Below are 23,218 nucleotides of genomic sequence, written 5' to 3'. Positions count from 1 at the left end.
CTCACAGCCAAGGCTCAGCTCAAATCAGTCGTAATGCTGGGCATTCTCTAAATGTTTGTTGAAGCGCTTACGTAGCTCTTATTGCTAAAAAGCTTTACAGAACCTGTCGAATCCAACGTGGTCTTTGCGGAATATTCCAACAAGCCTTGACTTCCTTTGCGGGGTCGGCACTATCTCAGTTGATGGTACCGACGCCACGACTGTTAGCGCCCGCCAATGATTCATAGCGCGTATTTGGCTCCAAACGTCTTCATATGCTATTTCGCTGTGATTGTAATGATGACGGCATGTGATGAAATTCCACCATGCGTATTGCAAATAGGTATGCGCTTTATGAAGCAGAAAGGATTCAATAAATTCTTTCGCTGGCCGCAGTCTCTGTAAGGTCGCGTAGTTTGTGCAAAAGTCGAAGAACGTAAAGCAAGATGACACCTTCCGACGACTTTGCCAGCCGAAAATACGTGAAATGGGACGCAGATGGTGTCGAGAAGGTCCCGCCGAATGAAGATGGAGACATTGAAACAGTGGCTAAGCTGATCAATGAGCAACAACGCAGGACCTGGAACAAGACTCGTCATGGTTATGGCGCGACTCACGCGAGAACGCAAGGCATTGTCAAGGGCAAGTTTATCGTTCAGAATGATCTGCCAGAACATCTGAGGCAGACTGAGTTGTTCCGACATGGGGGCGAGTACCCTGTTGCTTGTCGATACAGCTCAGAGCCAGGAGACCCAGGTCTTGACGTAAGTCTTCAGTCTTCAGTCAAATACCAGCATCAGCTGAAAGTTCTACCAGGATCGCATTCCACAGCCACGTGGCTTTGCAATGAAGCTCTTCAATGTTGAGGGTGACATGTTTGATGCAGGCAAAGAATGTCCTACGCAAGACATCGAGTTCAACAGTGCACCTGCCATTGAGCTTGCCGACGCTAAGACCACGAAGGAGATTTTTCAGTTGCGCCTGAAGTATGGCGATGACAAGAAAGAATTATACAAACATCTCAATGCTCGGCAAGATTCGGAGCTCCAAACGGCCCGAGACAAGCTTCGGAATTCTCATCTCGAATCAACGAGGCAGTATTCGCAAACAGCTTACAGGTTTGGAGACTACGTGATGAAGTACTCCCTCGTGCCATCGAGCGAAACGCAGAGAAGGTTGTACGAAGAGACGGTCAAACCAGAACACGACGAAGACATCTTACAAACATGGCTGCAGAATTTCCACGCCAATCATGAGGCTGAGTACTTGTTCCAGGTTCAACTACTGGAGAATCAGGAGGAGCAGCCCGTTGAGTACGCGGGTCAGGCGTGGGACGAGGAAAAGTACCCATGGCAGACGGTCGCCAAGCTTGTCATTCCACGTCAAAATAGTTTTGACTTTGAGAGAAAGCGGTTCTGGGAGGATTACATGCGGGTTGATCCCTGGCACGGACTGAAGAGCTTGCAGCCGCTAGGGAGTCCGAATAGGCTCAGGCGCGTTGGTATGATTCCTATCCAAACGTCTTGCTGCGGCTTTGAGCGCTGACATATGCAGTCTATGCCGCCAGTAGCAAATTACGCCGTGAATTGAATGGGGTCAAGGAGGTTAACATCTCGAGTATCGACGAGATCCCCAACTGAGGCGTGGGAGGGGGACACCAGATGAACTGCCTCTGAGTTGAGCCCATCCTGGTGGGAGGCCAGGGGCCTATCCAGACATCAGAATACAAGTTTCGTGTGGTTTGAAAGCATTTTACCCTTACATGTGACAGCTACCCCACATACAGATGATGTTTTGGTTGATCCTCAGAGATGCAGCAGGGCGTGCTGCTCAGATGTCTGAGCTCATGCTGCCAAGAGTGAGCACGACGGCTTCATTTTTCTCGCGGATCCAACGTCGCGCCTCTCAAAGGTCACGCAACACATTATGGTCAGAATCATGCACCTTATGTTCCTTCAATGCTGACTGGAGACTTGCTGCTTTTCCCAAATTCAGACGAGTTCCAGAGACCATTCGTGTTTGACCGAGGACGCAGTTTGAGCCCTCATGCAAGTGAGGACCTTAAAAGTCCGGGGTGGCACTATCGCGAACAATGAGTGGTTCATTAGCAGACAGAAATGAAAATTTCCAGTGTGCTGATTGGTTTCAAAGTTGATTCAAGCTCATAGTTCGACTGGAGGTCGTCTGGGAGCTATGCTGCTGATGGGATGAAGATCTGAGCGCGATGCGACACCGACGAAAAAGGTACACTCCGTTGCGTTGACAGCGTCCACCCCGCAGTTTTTAGCCCGAAAAAGGCAAAAAAAGGGGCTTTTTACCGAAAAACCACCAAATCGCCCTAAACTTCGTCTACTAATACCTCTATGCGTACGCAATGCGCGTAAATAAAAAATATATCAATCGATAGCCCTCGATTAGGTAATTATAATAATATCTTTTTTATTCTCGCGCATTACGTACGCATAGAGTTATCTAAGTGTGAAGTTAAAGCTAATTTTGAGGGGTTTTTTAAGCGGACAGTTCAACGCAACGCGCCGGGGGTTTCGTTTTTTCTTTTTAGCGTTGCGTTAAGTGTCCGCTAACCTAGAAACCCCCTTAAAACCCCCTAAACTTCACACTTAGATAACTCTATGCGTACGTAATACGCGAGAATAAAAAAGATATCATTATAATCACCTAATCGAGGGCTATCGATTGATATATTTTTTATTTACGCGCATTACGTACGCATAGAGTTATTAAAACGTGAAGTTTAGGGGGTTTTAAGGGGTTTCTAAGCTAGCGGAAAATTTTCCTTCCGGGTCAAACTTGGGGGCGGACGCTGTCAACGCAACGGAGTGTATGGAGCTTGGATCACTTGGCAATGTTTCCTTGTGACCCCGTCCATGCGGTTTGTGAAGGACCGACCCCTGGGATACTGAAGCTCAAATACAGCATTGAGCCCTGGGTAAGTTTCTTTCCGGGCTTTTGTTGGCAAAACCGGAAAAGTCTTCGGAGATCTATTAGGAAGCCTGGAGCTTTCTCAGAAGTTTACGCGTATTAGATTGTTGAAGCTCTCCGGAAGTTACGCGCAGGCTCATCAGAAAAATGGCCACCACAACCCTCACTGCTAAAGAGGGTCAAGATGCCGCAGTACAGCCCAACCCGTACACAATCGTCCGCAAGACCAGTAAGCCTAGTCTCCGCAAAAACGACGAGCAAATACTGACTCATTTGCAGCCCAGGTAGATCGCATGTTCTATGTCTACCATCGCCTTGGGATTCAAGCAAACGTGTTGGTCGCAGCTCGCTACGCCTCGGCGAAGACCGGTCAAAACCTCGACCTGTCAGATGAGACAGTTTTTGCAGCCCTTCATGCCGTCGTCACCAAGTGCCCAGAGCTTGGCCTGGTTGGCGTCAAAGAAATGAACGAAGATGGAAAGCACTTCCTTTCTTTGGCCTCACTTAACACAATCAACCTCGACAGCTGCGTTGAGTTCATCGACCACAACGTCCCACCCCTTGGCTCAGACCTGTTCGAGAAGCTCCACAGCGAGTGGCTCTGGGCTGATGGAGAAGTGAGACCCGGTCAGCCATGGTGGAAAGTGCTTATCCTCGGACGTCGCGACGTCGTCTTCCTCTTCCACCATCTCGTCTGCGACGGCTCGTTCGGCATGACCTTCCACCGCGAATTTCTTGCGTCGCTCAATGCCGCAGCCGCCTCAGGAATGAGACAACAAGCTCCAAGGGAGGTTCACTTGAACCCTGAAAGAATGAGACTAAACGAGAGAGTCAAGAACACTATCCGGAAGAAGCCATCCGCGCTTGGTGTCATCTACAGCTTCCTAAGCTTTGCCTTCCTCCGGTACTTCTACTCAAAAGCCCTCTTCTTTACGGACTTTGCCCCGCCCAGGAAGTTTCTCAAAGATTCATTGGGTAACCCTTTGCCTCAAGACCGGACCTCCACACAGGTTTACAACTATCGCATCCCTGCTCAAAAGATGGAATCTATTTTGGCTGCTTGCCGTAGCCACGGGACAACTTTCACTCCTTTGCTTATGGTCTTGATCACTGGCACTTTAGCAGCGGACCACTATCGCAAGGCAAAGGTTGGATTCACACGGTACGCAGTAGACATGCGACCAGTCTGTGACTTTGAGGATCTGGCAGCTGGTCAGGGCAAGATGCTCAACTTAGCTGCCAGCGTCCCAGAAAAGGAGCGTCTCGGAAAGTACCGAAAAGTCCTTCCCACGATGTTTTCAGGTGATGGCATACAACAGTCTAGGGCGTACCTTGACACAAAGGAAACCTGGAAACTTGTTCGCGATTACGGCAAGCGAATGCAAAAGTTCCGCAAGGGCGGCACCAAGTCTAAGCTTTGCAAGTCTTGGCTAAGCGGAAACACCATGGGCCCGACACTCGAGGAGTTTGTTAACAAGTCTCTGCCTTCAATGAATGTGGTCATGCAGAACAGCTTCTCAGTTTCAAACCTAGGTGCACTCAAGGCCACTACGGTATCGGTTGGTGGAGAGGAGCCGGCCGTGAGGATCGAGGACGTTCAATTCTCTACCGCCTCTCCTCACGGCGCTGTTGGATACCATGGTATAGTCTTCAATGTTGCTGGTATGGCTGGCGGTGATACGGTTATCAATGCGTGCACTGAGGCGGGCATGGCTCCTGATGGCTTGGTCCGCTCCGTTCTTGACGGCGTCATGGCGAGGATTGATACCCTATTGTTGCAACAGAATACCTCGTCTGAGAAGGAGAGGAAGGCTAGAAGTCAGGTGTAGCTGTGATTTGTGAGATGGAAAAAGGGTTCCATGTTCTCCACGATGGGTTGATTAACATTGGCTTCATGCAATATCCCAATAAAGTAGTCGAATATTGAGTGTTACTTGTAACTGGATGATTTAGGCATTTCAAAGGCTTCACCCGCGCGATTGCCAATGTTACTCTCGTTCTTCAGTTGTAAATGTAAGAAACCTAAGCTTTTGAACGCCACGGGGCCGAATCACTATTGGAGTTGGCTTGACGTCCCGTCTACATCTGTACTAGAATGGAATCTGGCCGACGCAGTAAACAGGCACAACCGAAGTCCACACATTAAAAGAAGCCTCATGATAGGATCTACTTGTTTCCATGCAGAGGGAATTGCACATAATCAGAAAGCTCAATGACGGTGATGCCGAAGCCGAACTGCCTTTCACGGTCGAGCTTCAATAGCCTCGGAATTTCCGCCTTTTCGATCTTGTTTTCGATGAGTCCGTGTCGGATCATGAAGTCGATCATCACCAGCGCAGAATTCGGTTTCCATCGCCCATGCAGCAAGCTTTCTCTGATCTCGTCGATCCCCATTAGCTTGAAAGTCTGGCCTTCCTTTCCTGTGATTTTCTCGTCATTGACCCTGAGATCGTACGCTTTCCTGATACCAGGCTCGGGCAGGCCAGCATAGCCTTTTTCCCATCTCTCATCGCGCACGTCGAAGAATTGAATGGTGGGAATATCCGAGCTCTGACGCATTAACTCACGCCAATGACGTGGATATCCCTTTGATTCTTGTTTCTTCTCCTTTTCGATGCACTCAAGGATCGTTTCGTGGCTCGGTGTAAAACCACCAGCTGCAGCTTGATCGAGTAGTCCGGGGAAGTTTGGTTGCGTGTCAGGGCGCTGGGACACCCACACCTGAAAGCCGTTTTCTTTGGTGATCTTGTAGACGTTGAGATGTGCGCCGGTCGTAAGGATACCGAAGATCGGGACAAGGTCGCACCAAATCCCTTCCCTGAAAAGCTTTCTGAAATTTTCATCTTCCTCGATCAGAGGCCATGATTCCTGATCGTTATACAGCCATTTTGTGTTCTTCTTCACCCACTGAGGTAAGTTGCCGCCTGGAATCTCGTCAAGCTTGTCTACTATTTCCTTCCAGGCATAATTAAGCTGAATTGTTCCCGTTGTTGGGTCGATGGATGGGTTGATCAACCGGATCTGTTTTGACAACCAGTCGAAGTCGAGCCATTTACTGTTTGCCTTTTTCAGCCACTTGACATTCTCTTCAAGAACAATTCCGAATGCCTTCCAAGGAGAGGTCGGGTTCGTGGGGTCTTTGAGACAAAACTTCCATTCTGTGCCTTTAATCTGGAACCTGTTGACATCCTTGACAAGCTCGACAAGATTCTCATAACGGTAGCTTTTTGTATTCGGCATTGGATCCGTTTCAAATGTTGAATCGTTTTGTAACAGGCTGTCGAGTGAGATTTGCGCTTTGATGAAAGGCAGAGTCGAAATGGTAATTTTGGTACGCTGCTGTCTCGTCCTTGGCGGTATACAATCATGTTGCGGAATATTTAAGGCAACTTTAGACTGGTAGATCCGAAGGAGATGAAAAAATGGATGAATGGCGTAGCGTTCAAGAACACACTCTTTGACTCGACACAAGCTCTTTTGAAAGTAGATTCGAGGTCTTACCCTTTTTGGCTCTCGGGTTAACGGACCCTCCGGTCGTGCTGCAACAAAGAAAACGTTCTGCTACCAGCCAAGCTTACCCAAAAGGCTGTTCGTGGGTAGCTCCATACCAAGGGGATAGCTTTAAAATGTCCACAAGTGAACTTCACTGAACAGCCCTGATAACAGGCTGGCAGTGAGCGAAAAGTCTGGCGGACTCAATAGCTCAAGGTCTGGGCTGTGATTTGGTAGGGACGCGAATCCCGCTGTTTCGACAAATCTTGAACTTCCATCAGCACAGCTTCCTAGGTTCCTCACTCTGCTCAGGTGAATATGCTCGACTTAGGGAGCCTCCGGCATTTTTCAGGCCCCTCCCTACCAGTCAGCTCTAACCCGCAGCTGGCATGACGTTTCCACGAAGTAGGGATGGCTTTGCAGCTCTCAGCGCTGCCGCAAGTGCAATTAAGTCAATTTTGCCCCCCATACTTATTAACTTAGTGATCTTTTTCCTAGGCTTTAATTATTAGCTAACTTATAAATATAGTAAGTTAAACACTATAGTAAACAATATTATTACTACTTCTTAATTAAGTAATAAGTAAATAAAGTTATAATACCCCTAGTAGTTTAAAGTAATTCTAAGGTATTATTACTCCCCTCTTTAGCTAGTTTTTATTTAGTTAGAGGGTTTCTATAATATCTAGTATTATTAAGAGTTTCTATAATAAGAGGTTTAATTTAGTAGTATTAAAAACTTTCTTATAGTTAGCTATTATTATTAATATAATAAAGATATTAATAATAAACTAAGAGAGCTCTAAGAAAGTCTCTATATAGTTTATTTATTACTATATTAAGTTAAAAGTAATCTCTAGAAGTTAATAGAAGTAGAGATTAAGTTTATCTATCTAAAGTAGTATTTAATAGTACTAACTATTAACTTATTATTAGTAGTAAATATTTTCTATATTTCTAGTATTAAGATTAATAGGAAGTATATTAGCTTATTAGCTTAATAGTAAGATCTTATTAAGTTAATAATACTATTAGTTAAAATACTCTATAAAAGTATTTAGAACCTTCTTAATTTATCCTTTTTAGTAATTTTTACTTTATATATCTCTTAAATATAAGATATTATATAATAAGTATAAAATAATTATACTAAAGAATAGTAATAACTTTCTAAGAAACTTATAGTAATTAAAGAGTTTTTATTATACTTATTTAATATTACTATAGAAGAAGGTTTATTACTTCTTATTAAGAGTCTTAAATTATAAAGTAGATTATAAAGTTAGTAATACTTAGTCCTTCTATATATAGGTAAGTAGGGCTTAGATATTATACTAATAATATTAAGCTTAGTTAGTATACTTTTAAGATAGCTATAATAGTTAAGAAGTACTTTTATTATTATTATTAACTTTAAAATTAATATTAGTATTATAATATATCTTCTAGTTAATAAGATATAAGAGAAGGTATTTAATACTTATTATAACTTCTTAGAGTTAGCTATACTTATTATTAATACTTTAGCTTTTATATTACTTTATTTAGTAATAAAAAAGTTTAAGGATTATTAAGATCTTAATAAGGACTTTCTAATTATTAATAGAGAGTAGGTTTAATTTTAATATATATTACTTAATATTATTATTATTATTATTAATTAATAAGAAAGCTTAAATCTCTACTTTCTTCTTTATAGCCCTCTTAATTATTAGATATATACTATTCTAATAAGTATTATTATTTAGTATAAGCTAAGCTTCTTAGTATAACTTAAAGAAGATCTAGAAGTTAGAGCTATTATTAATCTCTATTACTACTTTTTAGTATTATTCTATTTATTATAGAGAAACTTATATAAACTTAATAATATTCTAGAATTAGCTAATAGGCTTAAGATACTACTATACTTTTAGATCTTTATTATATTACTCTATAAGTTAGTAGTAGTTTAATTTAGCTTTAAGAGTCTTTTAGTTCTTACTAAATAAGAAAACTTAAGTTATAAGATTAAAGATATAGCTATAGTATTATATATATTAAGCTTAGATATTTATTTTTATTATCTCTAGGTTAATCTGCTAGTAGAAAGCTTAAAAGTAAGTATTATTATTTATAGTATTATTAGTAATTATTACTCTAATATAGTCCTAAATTTAGTATTAGTTAATAATACTAATAAAGGTCTTTATAAAGCTTTTATTACTATAGTTTCTATAATACTAAGGGAAGGTTAGAAAATATAACTATAAAGTACCTTTATTATTAATAAAGTAACTAATAATTACTATAAAGGTATAAATATTAAGTAAGAACTATAGATTAAATAATAGATATATCTTTAATATTACTAAGTAAAGTTTAGCTATTATAAAAACTTTACTATATTAGAAGAAGTTTTAAAGCTAGTTTTAAATAAAACTTTAGCTTTATAAAACCTTATTAATAACTTTTATATTATAATACTAAAAGATCTACTAAAGGAAGATATTCTTAAAATAAGTAAATAGTAGATTAATAGAGATAATAGAGGTAATATAGAGGTTTTTAAAGGTTATAATTTTAGCTTTTAAGATATTAGTATTAGTAAAGTAAAGTCTTTTATATAGAGATAGTATTAATATAAAAAGTAAAGAAGTAAGAATAATATTATTAAAGTTTTTATTTAATAGAAGAGAGATTTTATAGATATTATAGTTACTTTAGTATTATTAGAGTGTAATTTATATAATCTAAAAGTTTAAAATAATATACTAAAGTAAGTGCTCTTACTTAGTAGTAATAATAAAAGCGCTAAATAGCTATAAAGCTTTTTTTATATTATATTATTAATAACTTTAGAAGGAGGTATTAGCTTAGCCCTATATAACCTTAATAAAGAAGTAGCTATAATACTAAATCTAGCTTAATTAACTTCTACTTCACTTCTATAATAACTACTTTTTAACTATATACCTTTAGTTATCTATAATAATATAAAGTAAGTTATTAATTATAAGATTTAGAGAGGTATTAATAGTAAAAGTAGCTATAACTTAAATTAAGATTTAAGTATAAAGAGTATTTAAAAGTATATATATATTAGTAGTAAATAAAGAAGTAGTAGTAATAATTAATATTATAAAAAGTATAAATATATAGGTATAAATAATAAAGAAAATATAAAATAATAAATATTTTTTATAAAAAACAGCTAATTATAATACTCTTTATACTATTTAAACTACTATAATAACTTCTACCTTTTTAGAAAGTTTTAAAAGGATTATTTAAAATTTAGTATTTTGAGGGTAATTTATAGAGTATTAATTAGATATAGAGATATTATAATATTAGTAATAATATTATATTTTAATAACTATATATATTAGAATAAATAAAGTACTAACTAATCTATAGTTTCTTATTAGTTAGATCTATTTATAAATAAGATATTAAGTCTAATAATTTAATTAAGGGGTAATAAATTGTTTACTTAGGTAGTAGCGATAGCGTTAACTTAGCTAATTAGCTTGTATTACTTGCTAAGTGACTTGCACTTGCGGCAGCGCTGCTAGCTCTGTAGTGATGACCAGTCAAAGATGAACTTGTTCGCGGATCTTGATGCTTTTTTCAGAATGTCGACTAATTGTACCATCAACCTAGTTTGAGAACTCATCTGCATCCATCGTTGCTAAAATATCGTAGTGAGACCACCGGTCCCAGGGGGATTTGGAGATCTGATCTTTCAGAATATCGACGTTTTCGTCCACCGATTCAATTGCCGCCTCCCACATTCTTTCCCGAACTTGGACCCTAACTGCTTGGTATGTTTGAACAGCCTTCCATTCTTTCCATTCCTCATTCTCCTTTATAATCTGTGCTATCGCCGCAGAGGCGCCTCGCAGGTCTTCTTCTACAAGATATTGTCGTGCCCACTCTAGTCTGGCGACGTCATGTTGTAAGTTGCGATTTCTGATCTGTGTGTACAAACACACGAAAGCTTCCTTCTCTTCTGAGGTTGGTCTGCGCGCAGACCCAAGTTTCCATTCTGGTTGATGCAAAGTGCCAATGAACAGATCCCAGGGAGTATCGCCGTCAGAATCTTTCATGTCTACTCTGACTTGAGGTAAATGCATTTTACCCAGGCTCCGAAGGACTTCAATTTCCCCATATGCAGCAGCGACGTGAAGGACATTTCCCTCTAATCCCTGTGGAGAATCAGTTTCGGCGCCTGCCTTCAAGAGATATTTCGCAACCTCTGGCTGATTAGTGCGAATGGCCCGAAACAATGGTGTGTCGCCATCACCGCTACGCTCGTTGATTCCAGCACCTGCTTTCACAAGCAACTGAATCTTTTCCTTTGTGGCTTGTCTACTGACGTTGGAAGCCTCTAGGCAGTGCAATGCCGTATTGCCAGATGCATCTTTAACTGCTGGTGAGGTGCCTGCATCGAGCAGAACCCTGATTATGCTAGCAGGATCTTTCTCAGGCTCGTTTTCTGGACATGCGGCATAGTGCAAGGCCGTTGAACCATCCGATGCTACAGCTTTTACCGAACAACCGGCCCCGAGCAGACACCTAGCGACACATATATGCCCCATGTCAATAGCTTCCATAAGAGGGGTTCTCCCGAAGAAGTTCAATTGGTCCACGTTAGAGCCGAGACGAATAAGCTCTCGTACGGCTACGATATTGCCATGACTCGCCCCAGCATGTAGTGGCGTCTGGCCTTCGTAGTTCCACTCAGTCAATGCCCATGAGTATTGTTTAAATGCCTGTTGGATTGATTCCCGGATTGTCTCTTCGTTGCTGATCAAGGTTGCCGCTTGGTGTAGCGGTGTCTGAACTGCCTGGACAGTGTCTCCGCCAAGCTGTACTACCTTGTGTTGTGCTTGAGATTCTTGAGACGTCATGTGTGGCCTGCCTGTAAGTTGACTTTGCGCGTTGAAAGCACACTTCCTGCTTATTGATAAGTTGATGGATTTTGACCAGGAAAATGACACATTTCGTAATTAATACTTACTTATTGATATGTGACTTTGCAATCTCTCCGTCCCAAAACTGCACCAGAAATTCTAGCACGTCTGGTGTTCCAGCAGTGATAGCCCACTTTGTGAATGTCAGCCACTGGATGCCATCAGCGCTTTGATATTCCATGAAACGCTTACCTCGAGGAGTGTCAATCCTTTAGAGTCACAATCATCGGGATATATGTTGCCTTTCCTTAGGATCAACTGCTGCACTTCCGCTCTTGACTGGTCTTGAATGATGTGCCATATTGTTGCACCATCTGCCAGGATTCTGATTGGACGTAATGAAGCGCTCAGTGCAGATAAACTGCCCATAGAGCTCTGAAGTGAAAAGCTTTGGGGCCAAAGCCAGGTCGGAAACTTGTAGTTGACCGTTATCGAGCCTTTCTGATTCTTCCTACAACTCGATTCGGTGCATTTGGTTGCATTCCGAAACCAGATGCTACTGTCCGATGTCACAGAGAAAGAGCCCAGTATGTTGCCTGCCCAGCCATCATAGCCAAAAGATGACTGCTTAGAGGCATGGCAACGACACAAGCAATTACGTGAGCACTTGTTTTCCATTGATAATTTGGCCCTGAAACTCATACCGTCCTCAATGGGCCGTGGTTGGACGTCGGAGGCCAACTCTCGCGTAACTGATGTAAGTTGACCTACCCTTTCTGGAAAAGCTTGATCTGAATTTAGAACTGGCTTTGGAAATTGGTATTCGGTAGTGTGAGGTGTGATCAGGAGGAGGTTTCCCGCCGTTGGAGCCACACTCCTCGAGCATTCATTGGCACGAGGAATGTGGCCTGTTGACTGAATAGTGAGGCTCTCAACACGAAGTGCCATCCGGCTGGCCACCAGTTATCAGCACTTTTGAACATCCTTTCGTGGATGACGCTCTACGCACGTAGTTTCTTCCAGGTTCATGTTCATCAGAACAAGATGCAGGGTGTCTCTAGCATCACGTATCTTATCTCGACAGTCCGCAAGATCTTTTTGCAAGAATAAGTATCTGGTCTTCCTCGCTTTGACGTTGCCATCTTCGTCGGTTCGCGTGACACGGCGATGCAAGTTCTGGAGGCCTTCGACAGTCTTCTCGAGCCGTTCTTTCGCTAGTTTGAGATCCAGAGATTCAGCCTGGCGTCCGCGGGAGATATGTTGTTGCTTTTCAGCGGCCTTGACTGCAGATGCAAGACTTTGAATCTATAGAAGTGGAAAATTAGGACAAATGTTCTTGTCAGAATCTCCGTGGCACTTTTCGATAGCGACTTTGTCCAACGTGATTTGCAACTAACCTCGAAGTCTAGCGATTGTAGTTCGCTGCCTATCTTCGGGATGTCTCGAAGAACGTTGACGATGTGGCGGCCGGCCACTAATGCTTGGCTGATAGCGATAAAGCTCGATACGGCCCCAACTACCTCCATCGTGTTGGCCAGCCTCTGCGATCCGGAGTGCTATCCGTCAGACTGTGCGTGTAAGGGGATGTATATGGAAGAAAACTTCGATGACTCGACTGGTGGGAGACGTGGATCATAAATGCGCCGCCAACATGTGAGGATGTCGGCGCTTAGATGTGGACTGCTATTGTGCGGAGCCCAATCATGACAGCCCATGTGAGTGGCCAAGTGAGTGGCCAAATGCAGGGCCCGGTGGCTGTACGTGTTGGTGGTGTTGGTGCCTATGAGACGCGCAAAGATCCACGCCGCATGGTAAGGGGCTCGCACCCCATCACTCAGCTTGCAACCCTCCAGGTGTACTCATTCGGACTGGAGTATTACCCGTATTTTGACTAGATTTGTCAGCGTTGAGTCTCTCGCTCCCTGTGGCCTGTAAGCAAAGGAGCCTCGCTCCAAACCCCGTTTCTTTCGACGAATTACGCAGCCTAGCCGTCATGAAGGATCAGAGCACACGGTTTCGACCGTAGTGGACTTAGAAGAACTGTATCTCTCCGATAGATAAATACGAGGCAGAGTTCCTATTGAAACGAACTGATTGCGCGAGAGTTGAATAAAGAACGGGGCATAGTGTGACTGATCCTTTCTCGAAACCTACCAGAGCAAAATTCCAATTCCGAAAACGATATACCGTAGTGAGAAGAACGAAAACTCCAAGCTGCAAAAACGAGATCCCAAATGCAAATGCATAGGGAAAAAGAAACGCAGGTTACAAACGACCCTTGACCCTACAATACACCCCTCCGAGTAGTTACAAACCCAATTCCCTTTCCTGAAAGAACACACCAAATTGTCTCTCGCAACGAGCGACAGAAACGGTAGGCATTTCCATGCACCAATTAACCGAGAGGATGAAGATTGGAACTAGGCCAAAGAGCAGAAACGCGACCATGTCGGTGGAGCTTTCCTCGAGCGCTCTGTTGGCTCTTGATGTTCGGGCCAAATGGCTAAGAGGCTTTCAGATGAGTTAGACATTTGCGATAACCGGGGTCGATAGGACTTACACAGTTCGAAAACCCCAGAGTAGTCTTTGTTCATTGCCATGTGAAAGCTGGCGGCGTCGTGGTACGCCTCCCAGATATCGATGCATAACTTGATGTATGTCAACTTTCCAAGGTCGATAATCTGGTCAATTTCCATCGTGGGCTGGCCTTCGAGTGTGGCGGTGGTTCGCGAGCCAGGGAGACCAACAGCTTCAGGGTCTCCGCGGCCTCTCCAGTTGTTCTTGAGAGAGAATACGAGCTTGTGTCTTGCCCAGTAAGCGACGAGTTCGTTGTTCGCCTTTCGTCCGCGGTAGACCTCAATCGAGTCCCAGCGGCTACTGCATTCGCCCTTCAGTCGACCGAGAGTGCTTCCAGGAAGCTTTCTATAGCTGATGTTGGAGGCGAATGCTATGCCTCGTGAGTCGCAGAGGGGGAAGCACAGATCTTGGCGTAGCCAGTGAGCTTTCGCCTTGATGAACACATCAGCGCCGCGAGAACGCCTGGCAGGTAAGGGGGCCATGGATCCATCAGCCTTCCGCTTTCGGGAACTCGGAGCATCCTCGTTGAGAACGCCAATCTTGACGATTCCATCCTGGGCTTTGCTCCCGCCGGGACTAGTGGGCTTGGGGATCGTGGAGTCGGTATTCCAGCCGTCGAAAACCAGTGCCCAGATCTTCTGCCGCGCAGCTTCCTTCTTCTCCTGCGAGTCGAGGACGCCCATGCGGTTGCAGTGATGTAGGCGGGGAAGCCAATCGTCGGGTATGGTCTTCTCCTCTGGCGTGAGGTTGTCATATGTCTTGATCAGCCACCGAGGGCCAGCTTGTTGCGACTCCTCCTCGAAGGTATTCTGAAGTCGCCGAAGCATCTCAGAAACGCGCGATAGGTTGGAGAGAGGCATTTTCGGGTTCTCTTGTAGCTTGAGTTGGGTGTCTTCGTAAAATGCGAGCGAGAGGTAGATATCCGGGTAGAAATTGAGGAGTATTGTTGCCAGCGTGTCTTGTAGCTGGTATGTAGTTAAAGGTGGGAGCCGTGTGTTTTCTCAGAGATGAAGGGTGGCAGTGAAAGATATTTGCTGGCCGACTTTTGAAAAATGGGGATTTTTATAGATTGGAGACTGTGAGTTTGCAGAGTTGGGCAGGCGGCTTTGACAAGGTAAGATTTTCAGAGTCCAATGAGGAAAGAAGCACGGCGTATTATCTTCAGGGAAGGAGCTAAGGGGGAACGACCGACAAGTACAAATTAGTCGGCTTGTTCACATGGAAGTCATTTTAAGCTGGCTTCGAGAGCGGAGGGGTCGCGACTCGAATCCTAGCCTCCTTTCCCTCCCTCACTCATCTGAATCATACCCATAGTTGTCATCATCCATGTAAAGATCCTCGCCCATGTCGGATATATCCCCATCAACACTTTGATAGTCTTCGGCTTCATCGGCCGCCGATTGTCTCGTTCCCTCCCTGTCATTGCCATGACCGTCGTCGTCTATGTATTCGGCGGCGCCCAGGAGGGACGCCATCACAGCAAGTTTATCGCGTAGATCGAGCAGAATTGGATCAGGGCGCAACTTTGGGTCTTCAGCATACACTTTGAACGTGCTTCCATCTTGAAAATGTTGTTGTGTAGCCGTAGAGACCAGGTCCATGTCCGCGGGTCCGCTGAAGGTGGTGTTCTCGCCGGAGACACTCGATTCCTCCAAGACGCTCGGCTTTTGCGTCAAATTAAAAGTACGTCCGCAGGGGTCACCGTGAGATCATTCTCCCACCTGTATCGTGCTGGGGCTCTCGTCCTGTTCCTCAGCTCCGAGTCGTGGAGATAATGAAGTGCCAGATTGACTTCGTTCTCGTTGAATGATTTGACTCTGAGCGTGATCTTGCACTGGTCCCACATGGTGCGTACACCTTCATCGAGAGCGATGAGATTCGCTGGGCTTTCCAGGGAGCCCGAGCTTAGAGCATCCTGATACTCCTGACTCTTCTGTTTTCCGAACAGGAACGCAAGACACTCTATATTTCGGGCACAAATTCCCGCATGCTCTGTTTGTTTGCGGTTGTTGACTGTGAAAACGGGGTTTGTTAGTCCCTTTCCATGGTCAGTGGTTTCATTATGCTTACCAATGTCCATCACGTCAGGCAAGTCATCCGTAATGGCGAGAAACAGGTTGCGAATATCGAACCATCTGATTTCATGGCGGCTGATCTTGCGACTGAAGTCTTGCAGACTATTGAAGGGAGTGACCCAAAGGGCGGACCATACCGCCTTGGAGAAGTATTTTTTTTCAAGTTTGGAGAACCTGGTGGTAGGTGTGATTGGAATCTGGACCGGGTACTCGGCCTCCTGGATCTGCTCCAGAATTTCCTGTCTACCTGAGATGTTGTCGAGATAGGAAATGCTGTTGTTCCTCGCCGCTCTTTCTTCGCGTTTCTTTTGTTGCCACTGGGACTCGTGGATGCGTCTGAGCTCCCGGAAATGCGCTTCCATCACATCAGGTTCTTGGGAAGACGTCAGTGCCCTCACAGCTTCTTCTTCCAAGATATCGTCCGTCGCATGGCCGGCTTGGGCGGCTTCAAGGAGGAAGATCATGGCAGTTGCCCTCCTTCTGAGATCGGTCATGATAGGGTCAGGCGGTGGTCCCCGGAGAGCGGCGGAATCCAGAGCTTCCCCGTACTCCCACGCTTTCTTGCCCCCAAATAATAAATGGAGGCTGCTAATACACCCCAAGTGTTTATTCACGAGCTCAGTCCTCTCTTGTGCACAGCCACGATAGTATGCCTCGTTTTTCACTGCGGCGTTGTCAATCTTCTTGGCCATGGTTGATAGTTTGTGTTTCCTTACCAAGATACATGACCATGGGCAGCATCTCTGTGGCGTTGCGAAGAAACGTATCCATGTGCCATGATATAATTTCCCCCCGTCTGATTCTTTCACGGGCACGGATGACTTCGTCGTAAGGAGCGACCCAATACAAAGCCCAGACCTTTTTCGTAAACTTGTCCTTCGACATCTTTTCGTATCTGTCAAGGTCAGTATCCACTAGATAGTCTACTTCCTGTAAGTCCTGGAAGAGTCTTCGTCTGTCTTCCATGTTGTTCTGGTCGGCAACGTGGTCGATCGTTTGTGTATCTTGTATCTGTGATTGCGACTCGCCCGGAACACGAGCTTCCTGGTGATGAAGACCCTGGTCTTCCATCGCTTCCGTCACCGAGAGACTCAAATACCACCGTGAAGGAATCGAATTTGTTGAGAATGTGAGGGCCGAGTTTACGAGGCTTCGCTGGGATTGGCTGACAGTGTGTAGTTTTCTCTTGACGCAAGGTCCTCAGGGCTGCTCCGCAAAAGCACGTGTTGCGGACCTTGCTGGCAGTCTACCCATCCAGGCTGCCCAGCCATCTGTAACGGTGACCTTTTCAGCACAAGTGCTACTTATAGTACTCAGGCAGGAGGGGATGATAAGGGCGACCAGGAGAATAGGAATAATGACATGATGAGAAGGACCAAGGACGACGACAAGGACGACGACGACAAGGACGACGACGACAAGGACGACGACGACAAGGACGACGACGACAAGGACGACGACGACAAGGACGATAGGATAACGGAAAGAACAATGAAGTACTCAACCTGTAGCAAAGCTGACAGTCAAGGGATGTCAACGTCAAACCCCGCAGCCACATCAACTCTAATTCTCATTGTGGAGCACAGGCCGGCTGAAATCAACCTTTCACTGAGAGGGGAGCCTTTGTTAATGCAAGTCCTTCACTCTCCAAGTGTAGATTTTCTCAAAGATGAGTGCAGCCAACTTCGTCTTTGCGAATTGAGTGCCGGGGACACCACGAACCCTCTTCACTACAATATATCCCCCCACAAGGGTATGTTGGGCAAACATGCGAGTAGAACGCACTTCCACAGAAGGTATTATTGAGACATGGCATTGATCTCTAGGATATCTATTAAGAGTAAATAAAAAAGGGGAATGTATCATCTCTACTTGAGAGCCAGAGGACATTTAAATACACACAAAGTGCTCATCATTATGCACCATGAGACACATGACTGCTGAGGCCCATGGCTTCGGGGCCGATCTAGGCCCAGGCCTCACTCCAGGTTTGCACCCGAGCTCTCCTCTCTAAACAGCTCGCTCGTACACGTATCCACACGCAATCCTCCACGTTAAGGTATCTCGACGTTTCTTTTTCATTTTCTTTTTTCGTTCGTTTCCTTCGTGCAAAGAACTTTTGGGTGAGCAAGACGACCACGAGTGGCATCTTACTCGGTCTTCTTCTTGCCAAAGAGGCCGCCCTTCTTGGGCACTCTTGCCAGCCAGTACAGGCCGAGCGCGGCGAAGACGTTGAAGATGATGTAGACCCAGGCAATGCCAAAGTTCCTCCAGCGGTCGGCGTAGTCGCTCTTGACGCCAGCAAGGAAGTAGTTGGTGTCCTTGATGGTGCAGAACTGGCAGTCGGTAGTGGCGTTGGGGTCCTTAAGATAACCACCCATCACTCCCATATAGGCTTGCATGTACTGCTCACACGTCTGCGCAGAAGGAGGGTTGAAGTGCAAGTACTCGTTGGCAGCGCAAACCACTTCGGTGTTGGCGACGGCCGTCGACAGCATGCCTGACACGATATACGTAAAAGGCGATACACGATACATGAAGATCCAGAAGCGAGGGATGGAGTCGGGGTTGGCGAGGACACCGCAGAAGATCAGGCAAAGCATGAAGAGCAAGTTGGCGATGTTGCCTCCAGCCTCCGCAGTCTCGAAACCAGCGATGATGAAGTCGGTAAAGGTCGAGGTAAACAACAGGAAGACCAGCAGGTACAGGAACATCAGAGCACCACGCTCCGTAACCTGGTCGGCAGGAATAGCGTTGTTGTAGAGACCGACGGGGTAGTACCAGCAGAAGTACATAATCGCAGCCATCAAGGTGTTCCAAGGCAGTTCGACAATAATCTGGCTGAGCATGAAGACCTTCCAGCCGTAGACCTTGGATGGACGCTCGCGCACCTCATACAAGGACCGTTGGATAACAAAGTGAGGCATGGTCTGCTGGACAAGTTGACCGAAGACGGTGAGCAGGTTGAAAATGGCGAACATCTGATTCTGAAGACCTTGCTGTGTGTTGGGAGCCTTGAAAAAGACGAAACCGATGAAAGCAGCAACCAGGGTGCACAGAGCAGCCTTGGCATAGATGTAAGACGGGGTTCTCCAGTACTGTTGGAAGACACGGTGGGTAACCTCCTTGAGCTGGCCGAAGAAGGGAGCGGCAAACTCGCGATAGCTGGCCTTGTCCTGGGTAGCAGGGGTCTGAACACCGCGCTCATCCTTAAGACGCTGCAATTCCTTCTTGACATCGCCGTATTCGGCGCTGTTGCGCCAAGCCTGGTGCCAGTCGACATCGGTGTGGGAGCCAGGGGCAGCACCAATAACCTCCAACATCCATTCGGCAGGGTTGGCGTCAGCAGGGCAGGGGAAACCACCGTTGCGCTCGAAGTACGAGGTCATGACCTTGGAGTTCTCGCCAATGTCGCCGAAGTAGACAGTCTTGCCGCCCTTGGCCAGGAAGAGGAGACGATCGAAGCGCTGGAAGAGCATGGCAGAAGGCTGGTGAATGGTGCAAAGAATAGCCTGACCGCTCTTGGTAAGCTTCTCCAAAAGATCGAGAATAGCCCAGGAAGTCTGCGAGTCCAGACCAGAGGTAGGCTCATCGACAAAGAGCAGCAGAGGAGGCTTAGCGACAAGCTCGACACCAATGGTCAAACGCTTACGCTGTTCGACGTTAAGACCTTCACCAGGAACACCGACAACAGCATCAGCATATTCATCCATATCCAACAGCTTAATAACCTCCTCAACGTAGTCAAGCTTCTCTTGTCTAGGAACGTGGGCGGGTTGACGGAGGAGGGCGGAGAAGTTGAGGGCTTCGCGGACGGTAGTGGTTTGCAAGTGCAGATCCTGTTGCTGAACGTAACCGGTCTTGCGCTGGAAGGATGTGTCACGGTGATAGCCGTCGACCAACATCTCACCAGTGATGACACCCATGGAGGTACGGTCGGCCAAACAATCCAGAAGCGTAGTCTTACCAGCACCAGACACACCCATAAGAGCAGTCAGGGTACCAGGCTTGACCCAACCGTCGACATGGTCCAAGATGCGTCTCGTCTCCTTCTTGATTTGAACCTCGTAGCAGACATCGTTCCAGTGGAAGGTAGACTTTTGCTCCTCGATGAGACCATCGTTCTTCTCGGAGACGCGGGCGCGGTCGGCGGTGGTGACGGGACCAACGCGGATGTCTTCGGGGTCGTCCGAGTGCTTCTCCTTGAAGGCGGCGGGCTTGTGTCCACGACGGAAAACAAGGACCTCGCCCTTTGACTTCTTCTCAGAGACCAACTCCGCAGTAACCATGTAGGTCATCAGGAAAAACAGCATGAAAGCGATCAGAATACCAAAGTTGCGCCAGCGGTGGCCATACTCGTACCGGAATCCGGAGCCGACGTAGTCGTCGCCACTAACAACGTCAAGTCCAGCGACGGAGCCGATGGCGCTGCAGACACGCTCAGTCGGCGAAAGGTTCGTGTAGCTGGAGCCGAGGAATTCAGGAATCGCTCGAGGGACAAAGCTAGACTCGGAGCAGGTGAAGTTGCGGCCGTGGAACTCGTTCACAATAAGCGACTCAAAAGAGTAGGCGAGAGGGTCGAGGTAGTTGAGCCAGCGGCACCAATCCAGCATGTAATCGATGGGGATGACGAAACCGGTGAAGATGACGAGGTCCAAGATGAGAATGGCGGCGGGAACCATGGCCTGGGAGAGCGTGCGGGACGAAGAAGCGATCGTACGGAAGATCATGGACATGGTCAAGACCGTGAAGAACGATATCAGGAGGAAGAAAAAGAAGGCTCCAGGTTCGCGCCGCAAATTCGTCATGAAGTAGAGGACCAGGTTGAAGACTAGCGTATTCGAGATCTTGTAAGGCATGTCGCACAGCATGGATGCAACAGCCTCGGCCGAGGGGTGGTACAGAGCATAACGGGAGTGCTTTTCGACGATGGGACGTTGGGCGTACAGAGTGAGAATCTGCAAGGGTCAGAATTGAAGGTACAACGGGGGCCAGAGGGGTACTTACCTCGAGGGCACTGGAGAAGGCATTCATGAGCAGGGCGAAGAACAGGAGGGCACCACGTTGGAAGAAACTGTTGGTATCGGGTTGCAGGTTGTAGAAAACACTTCCAATAATGAGACCCATGACGACGTTTCCGATGAGAGAGCCGACGGTGATACTGGGATCACCGATCAGACGTCTCCATCCACGCCACAAGCAGAGCTGGATCTGCTGGATGTAGGAGAGGGTGAAGGGAGACTTGGCGCGCTGACCCTTTGCTTGCTGGGCCTTCTTGGAGGCACGGAAAGCCTCAGCATCGGGACCGTTGAGCGGGTGAGTCTGCTTGTACTCCTCAATCTCAGCCTGAAGGGCCTTGTAGTTGGCACTGTTCTTCCAGCAAGTGGCAAACTCATCGGGCGTGCGGGGGGCGCGGTCTTCCCAGCCCTTGCGAACGTGACGCTCCTGGGGAGAAGTCATGGACGTCAAGAAGTCGGGAGTAGTGGCACGGGCAGGGCAGTCGTAGCCAAGGTCGATGAAATACTGCCTAGCCTCATTGGCCTTGCCGTAGAAGATTTGGCGTCCCTCGTACAACACGACGACTTTGTCGAACAAGTCATAGGCGCTCTGAGGGGCCTGGTAGATGGACACACAGGCAGTGCTGTCAAAGAGCTCGGTTTGCAGGCGAAGGGTCTTGCAGAATTCGATGGCGTTGGCGGAATCCAAACCACGGGTACTGTTGTCCCAGCATTGAAGGGGTGCACCGGAGAGCGCAGCCTCAGCAATGGTAACACGCTTGCGCTCACCACCGGACACCCCACGAATGTACTCATTACCGACGCGGGTGTTGACAGTGTGAGAAATACCAAACATGGCCATAACGACATCCCTCAAGTGGTTGGCGAAGGTGTTCTTGTCAATTCCCTCGGGCAGGTGACGGGGCTGACGAGCGCGGGCGGCAAAGGTCAGAGTATCACCAACAGACAGCTGGGGGAAGTGGACGTCGACCTCAGCCGTGTAGATGGCCTCACCACGGTGGTTCGTGTGCATCTCCTTAGCGGTCATTCCTGCAAGTTGTCAGCGCCGTACGGCTTACACGGTTGTTACACGAGGTGGCTTTCCGTGTCTTGCGAGTGAGATCTCACACCGCCAGCCACACCAAACCCCTGTTCCTCCCGTTGCGATGATTCAGCCACTTACCCTGGTAGTTGAAGTAGGAGCTGTCGTCGGTGTAGAGTCCGTTTGTTTCACCGGCAATCGTCTTCAGGAACGTTGAGCAACCAGAGCCAGGCGGGCCCAAAACGACCAACATCTCACCCTTGCGCACGAGACCGTCGAAGTTGCGCAGGATGTCGATTCTCGTCTTTCCACCACCGGTGAACTTGCGCACAAGGCCAGCTGCGCTCAGCCACACGTTGCCAACATCCTTCTGGTAATCCGTCGCCTGACCGTAACCGTAGACATTAAGGTTTTGGAACGCAACACCAGACGTGCGGAAAGAAGCGCCGTGCGACTGGACAAGATCGACCATGGCGCGAGCCCAGGCGCGGCCATGAAAGTTTTCTGAGTTGGGGTTGAGAGGCGAGTTCTCTTCGGCAAAGAAAGGGTTTCCACCAACGGTGCCTGTTGCTGAGGCATGGGAGTAGCGCTTGGCGAGGGACTGCACCAGCGAGTGGCGGCGTTCCATCTCGGAATCCTCGTCGTCCTCGGCGGAGATCCTGTCACTGTCGTTGGGGGTGGAGGGCTTCTTAACGTCGGAAGCAGAGACAGCAACCTCGGTGAGAGAAGTGGCGGCGGTATCGACGGTGTTCTGGTTGGCACCAGCAAGGTCCTCCTCTTCGTGGTGGCCACTGCGCGAGCTGATGGGGACTCCAGCAGTCTGCGCCGTGCTGTCATAGTTGGGAATGGACGCCATCCCGGCAAAAGCCATGTTGGCTAGCTGTGATCAGGACGGTTTGCGCTTGTTGAAGGTGCCGGTTGAAAAGCGGGCGCACAAGAACCACCCGCTCGGCGCTGATATGGTGATATTCGCGAGGTGTTCCTTCTCGATGTCGCTCTCTGGCGGCGGGTATCTTTGTGATGCTGGGTGGGTGATTAGAGACTAAACGAATCGTCTAGCTAAAGACGACACGGTAGGTTGTATTAAGGACCGTCGGTGGGAAGTATTAAACAAGACGGATGTCGAAGGACGGAGAGAAGAGAGGGAGGTCGTCGATAATGGACGGAAAGGGAAGGGGAGGTAGAAGTAAGGTCGACGAACAAGACGCGGGAGGGTTG

General features: G+C 46.9%; 5 protein-coding genes across 5 annotated transcripts; 2 read left to right on the top strand and 3 right to left on the bottom strand.

Moving 5' to 3' along the window:
• Positions 1 to 425: 425 nt before the first annotated feature.
• Positions 426 to 1,619, top strand: CGCS363_v014925 (Uncharacterized protein; the record flags this gene model as incomplete). The annotated part of the gene is made up of 3 exons (XM_036646774.1): positions 426 to 743; positions 796 to 1,480; positions 1,534 to 1,619. 3 exons carry the CDS (start codon positions 426 to 428, stop codon positions 1,617 to 1,619), a joined length of 1,089 nt encoding a protein of 362 aa, XP_036488287.1.
• Positions 1,620 to 3,066: 1,447 nt separating this feature from the next.
• On the top strand, positions 3,067 to 4,748 carry CGCS363_v014924 (uncharacterized protein; the record flags this gene model as incomplete). The annotated part of the gene is made up of 2 exons (XM_036646773.1): positions 3,067 to 3,148; positions 3,199 to 4,748. 2 exons carry the CDS (start codon positions 3,067 to 3,069, stop codon positions 4,746 to 4,748), a joined length of 1,632 nt encoding a protein of 543 aa, XP_036488286.1.
• Positions 4,749 to 5,085: 337 nt separating this feature from the next.
• On the bottom strand, positions 5,086 to 6,159 carry tnr3 (Thiamine pyrophosphokinase; the record flags this gene model as incomplete). The annotated part of the gene is made up of 1 exon (XM_036646772.1): positions 5,086 to 6,159. One exon carries the CDS (start codon positions 6,157 to 6,159, stop codon positions 5,086 to 5,088), a length of 1,074 nt encoding a protein of 357 aa, XP_036488298.1.
• A 3,893-nt stretch (positions 6,160 to 10,052) lies between these two features.
• On the bottom strand, positions 10,053 to 11,009 carry ANKRD6 (Ankyrin repeat domain-containing protein 6; the record flags this gene model as incomplete). The annotated part of the gene is made up of 1 exon (XM_036646771.1): positions 10,053 to 11,009. One exon carries the CDS (start codon positions 11,007 to 11,009, stop codon positions 10,053 to 10,055), a length of 957 nt encoding a protein of 318 aa, XP_036488285.1.
• Positions 11,010 to 18,111: 7,102 nt separating this feature from the next.
• On the bottom strand, positions 18,112 to 22,871 carry ZRA1-3 (ZEB2-regulated ABC transporter 1; the record flags this gene model as incomplete). Its single annotated transcript, XM_036646770.1, has 3 exons — positions 18,112 to 20,919; positions 20,969 to 22,008; positions 22,142 to 22,871. The coding sequence occupies 3 exons, from the start codon at positions 22,869 to 22,871 to the stop codon at positions 18,112 to 18,114; spliced, it is 4,578 nt and encodes a 1,525-aa protein (XP_036488279.1).
• Between the last annotated feature and the right edge of the window lie 347 nt (positions 22,872 to 23,218).

This window comes from Colletotrichum siamense (assembly GCF_013390195.1).
Source record: "Colletotrichum siamense strain Cg363 chromosome Unknown KSG_Cg363_contig10, whole genome shotgun sequence".
Classification (NCBI taxonomy): Eukaryota; Fungi; Ascomycota; class Sordariomycetes; order Glomerellales; family Glomerellaceae; genus Colletotrichum; species Colletotrichum siamense.
Note: the sequence above shows the minus strand (reverse complement) of the source record. Positions and strands in the feature narration are given on the sequence as shown.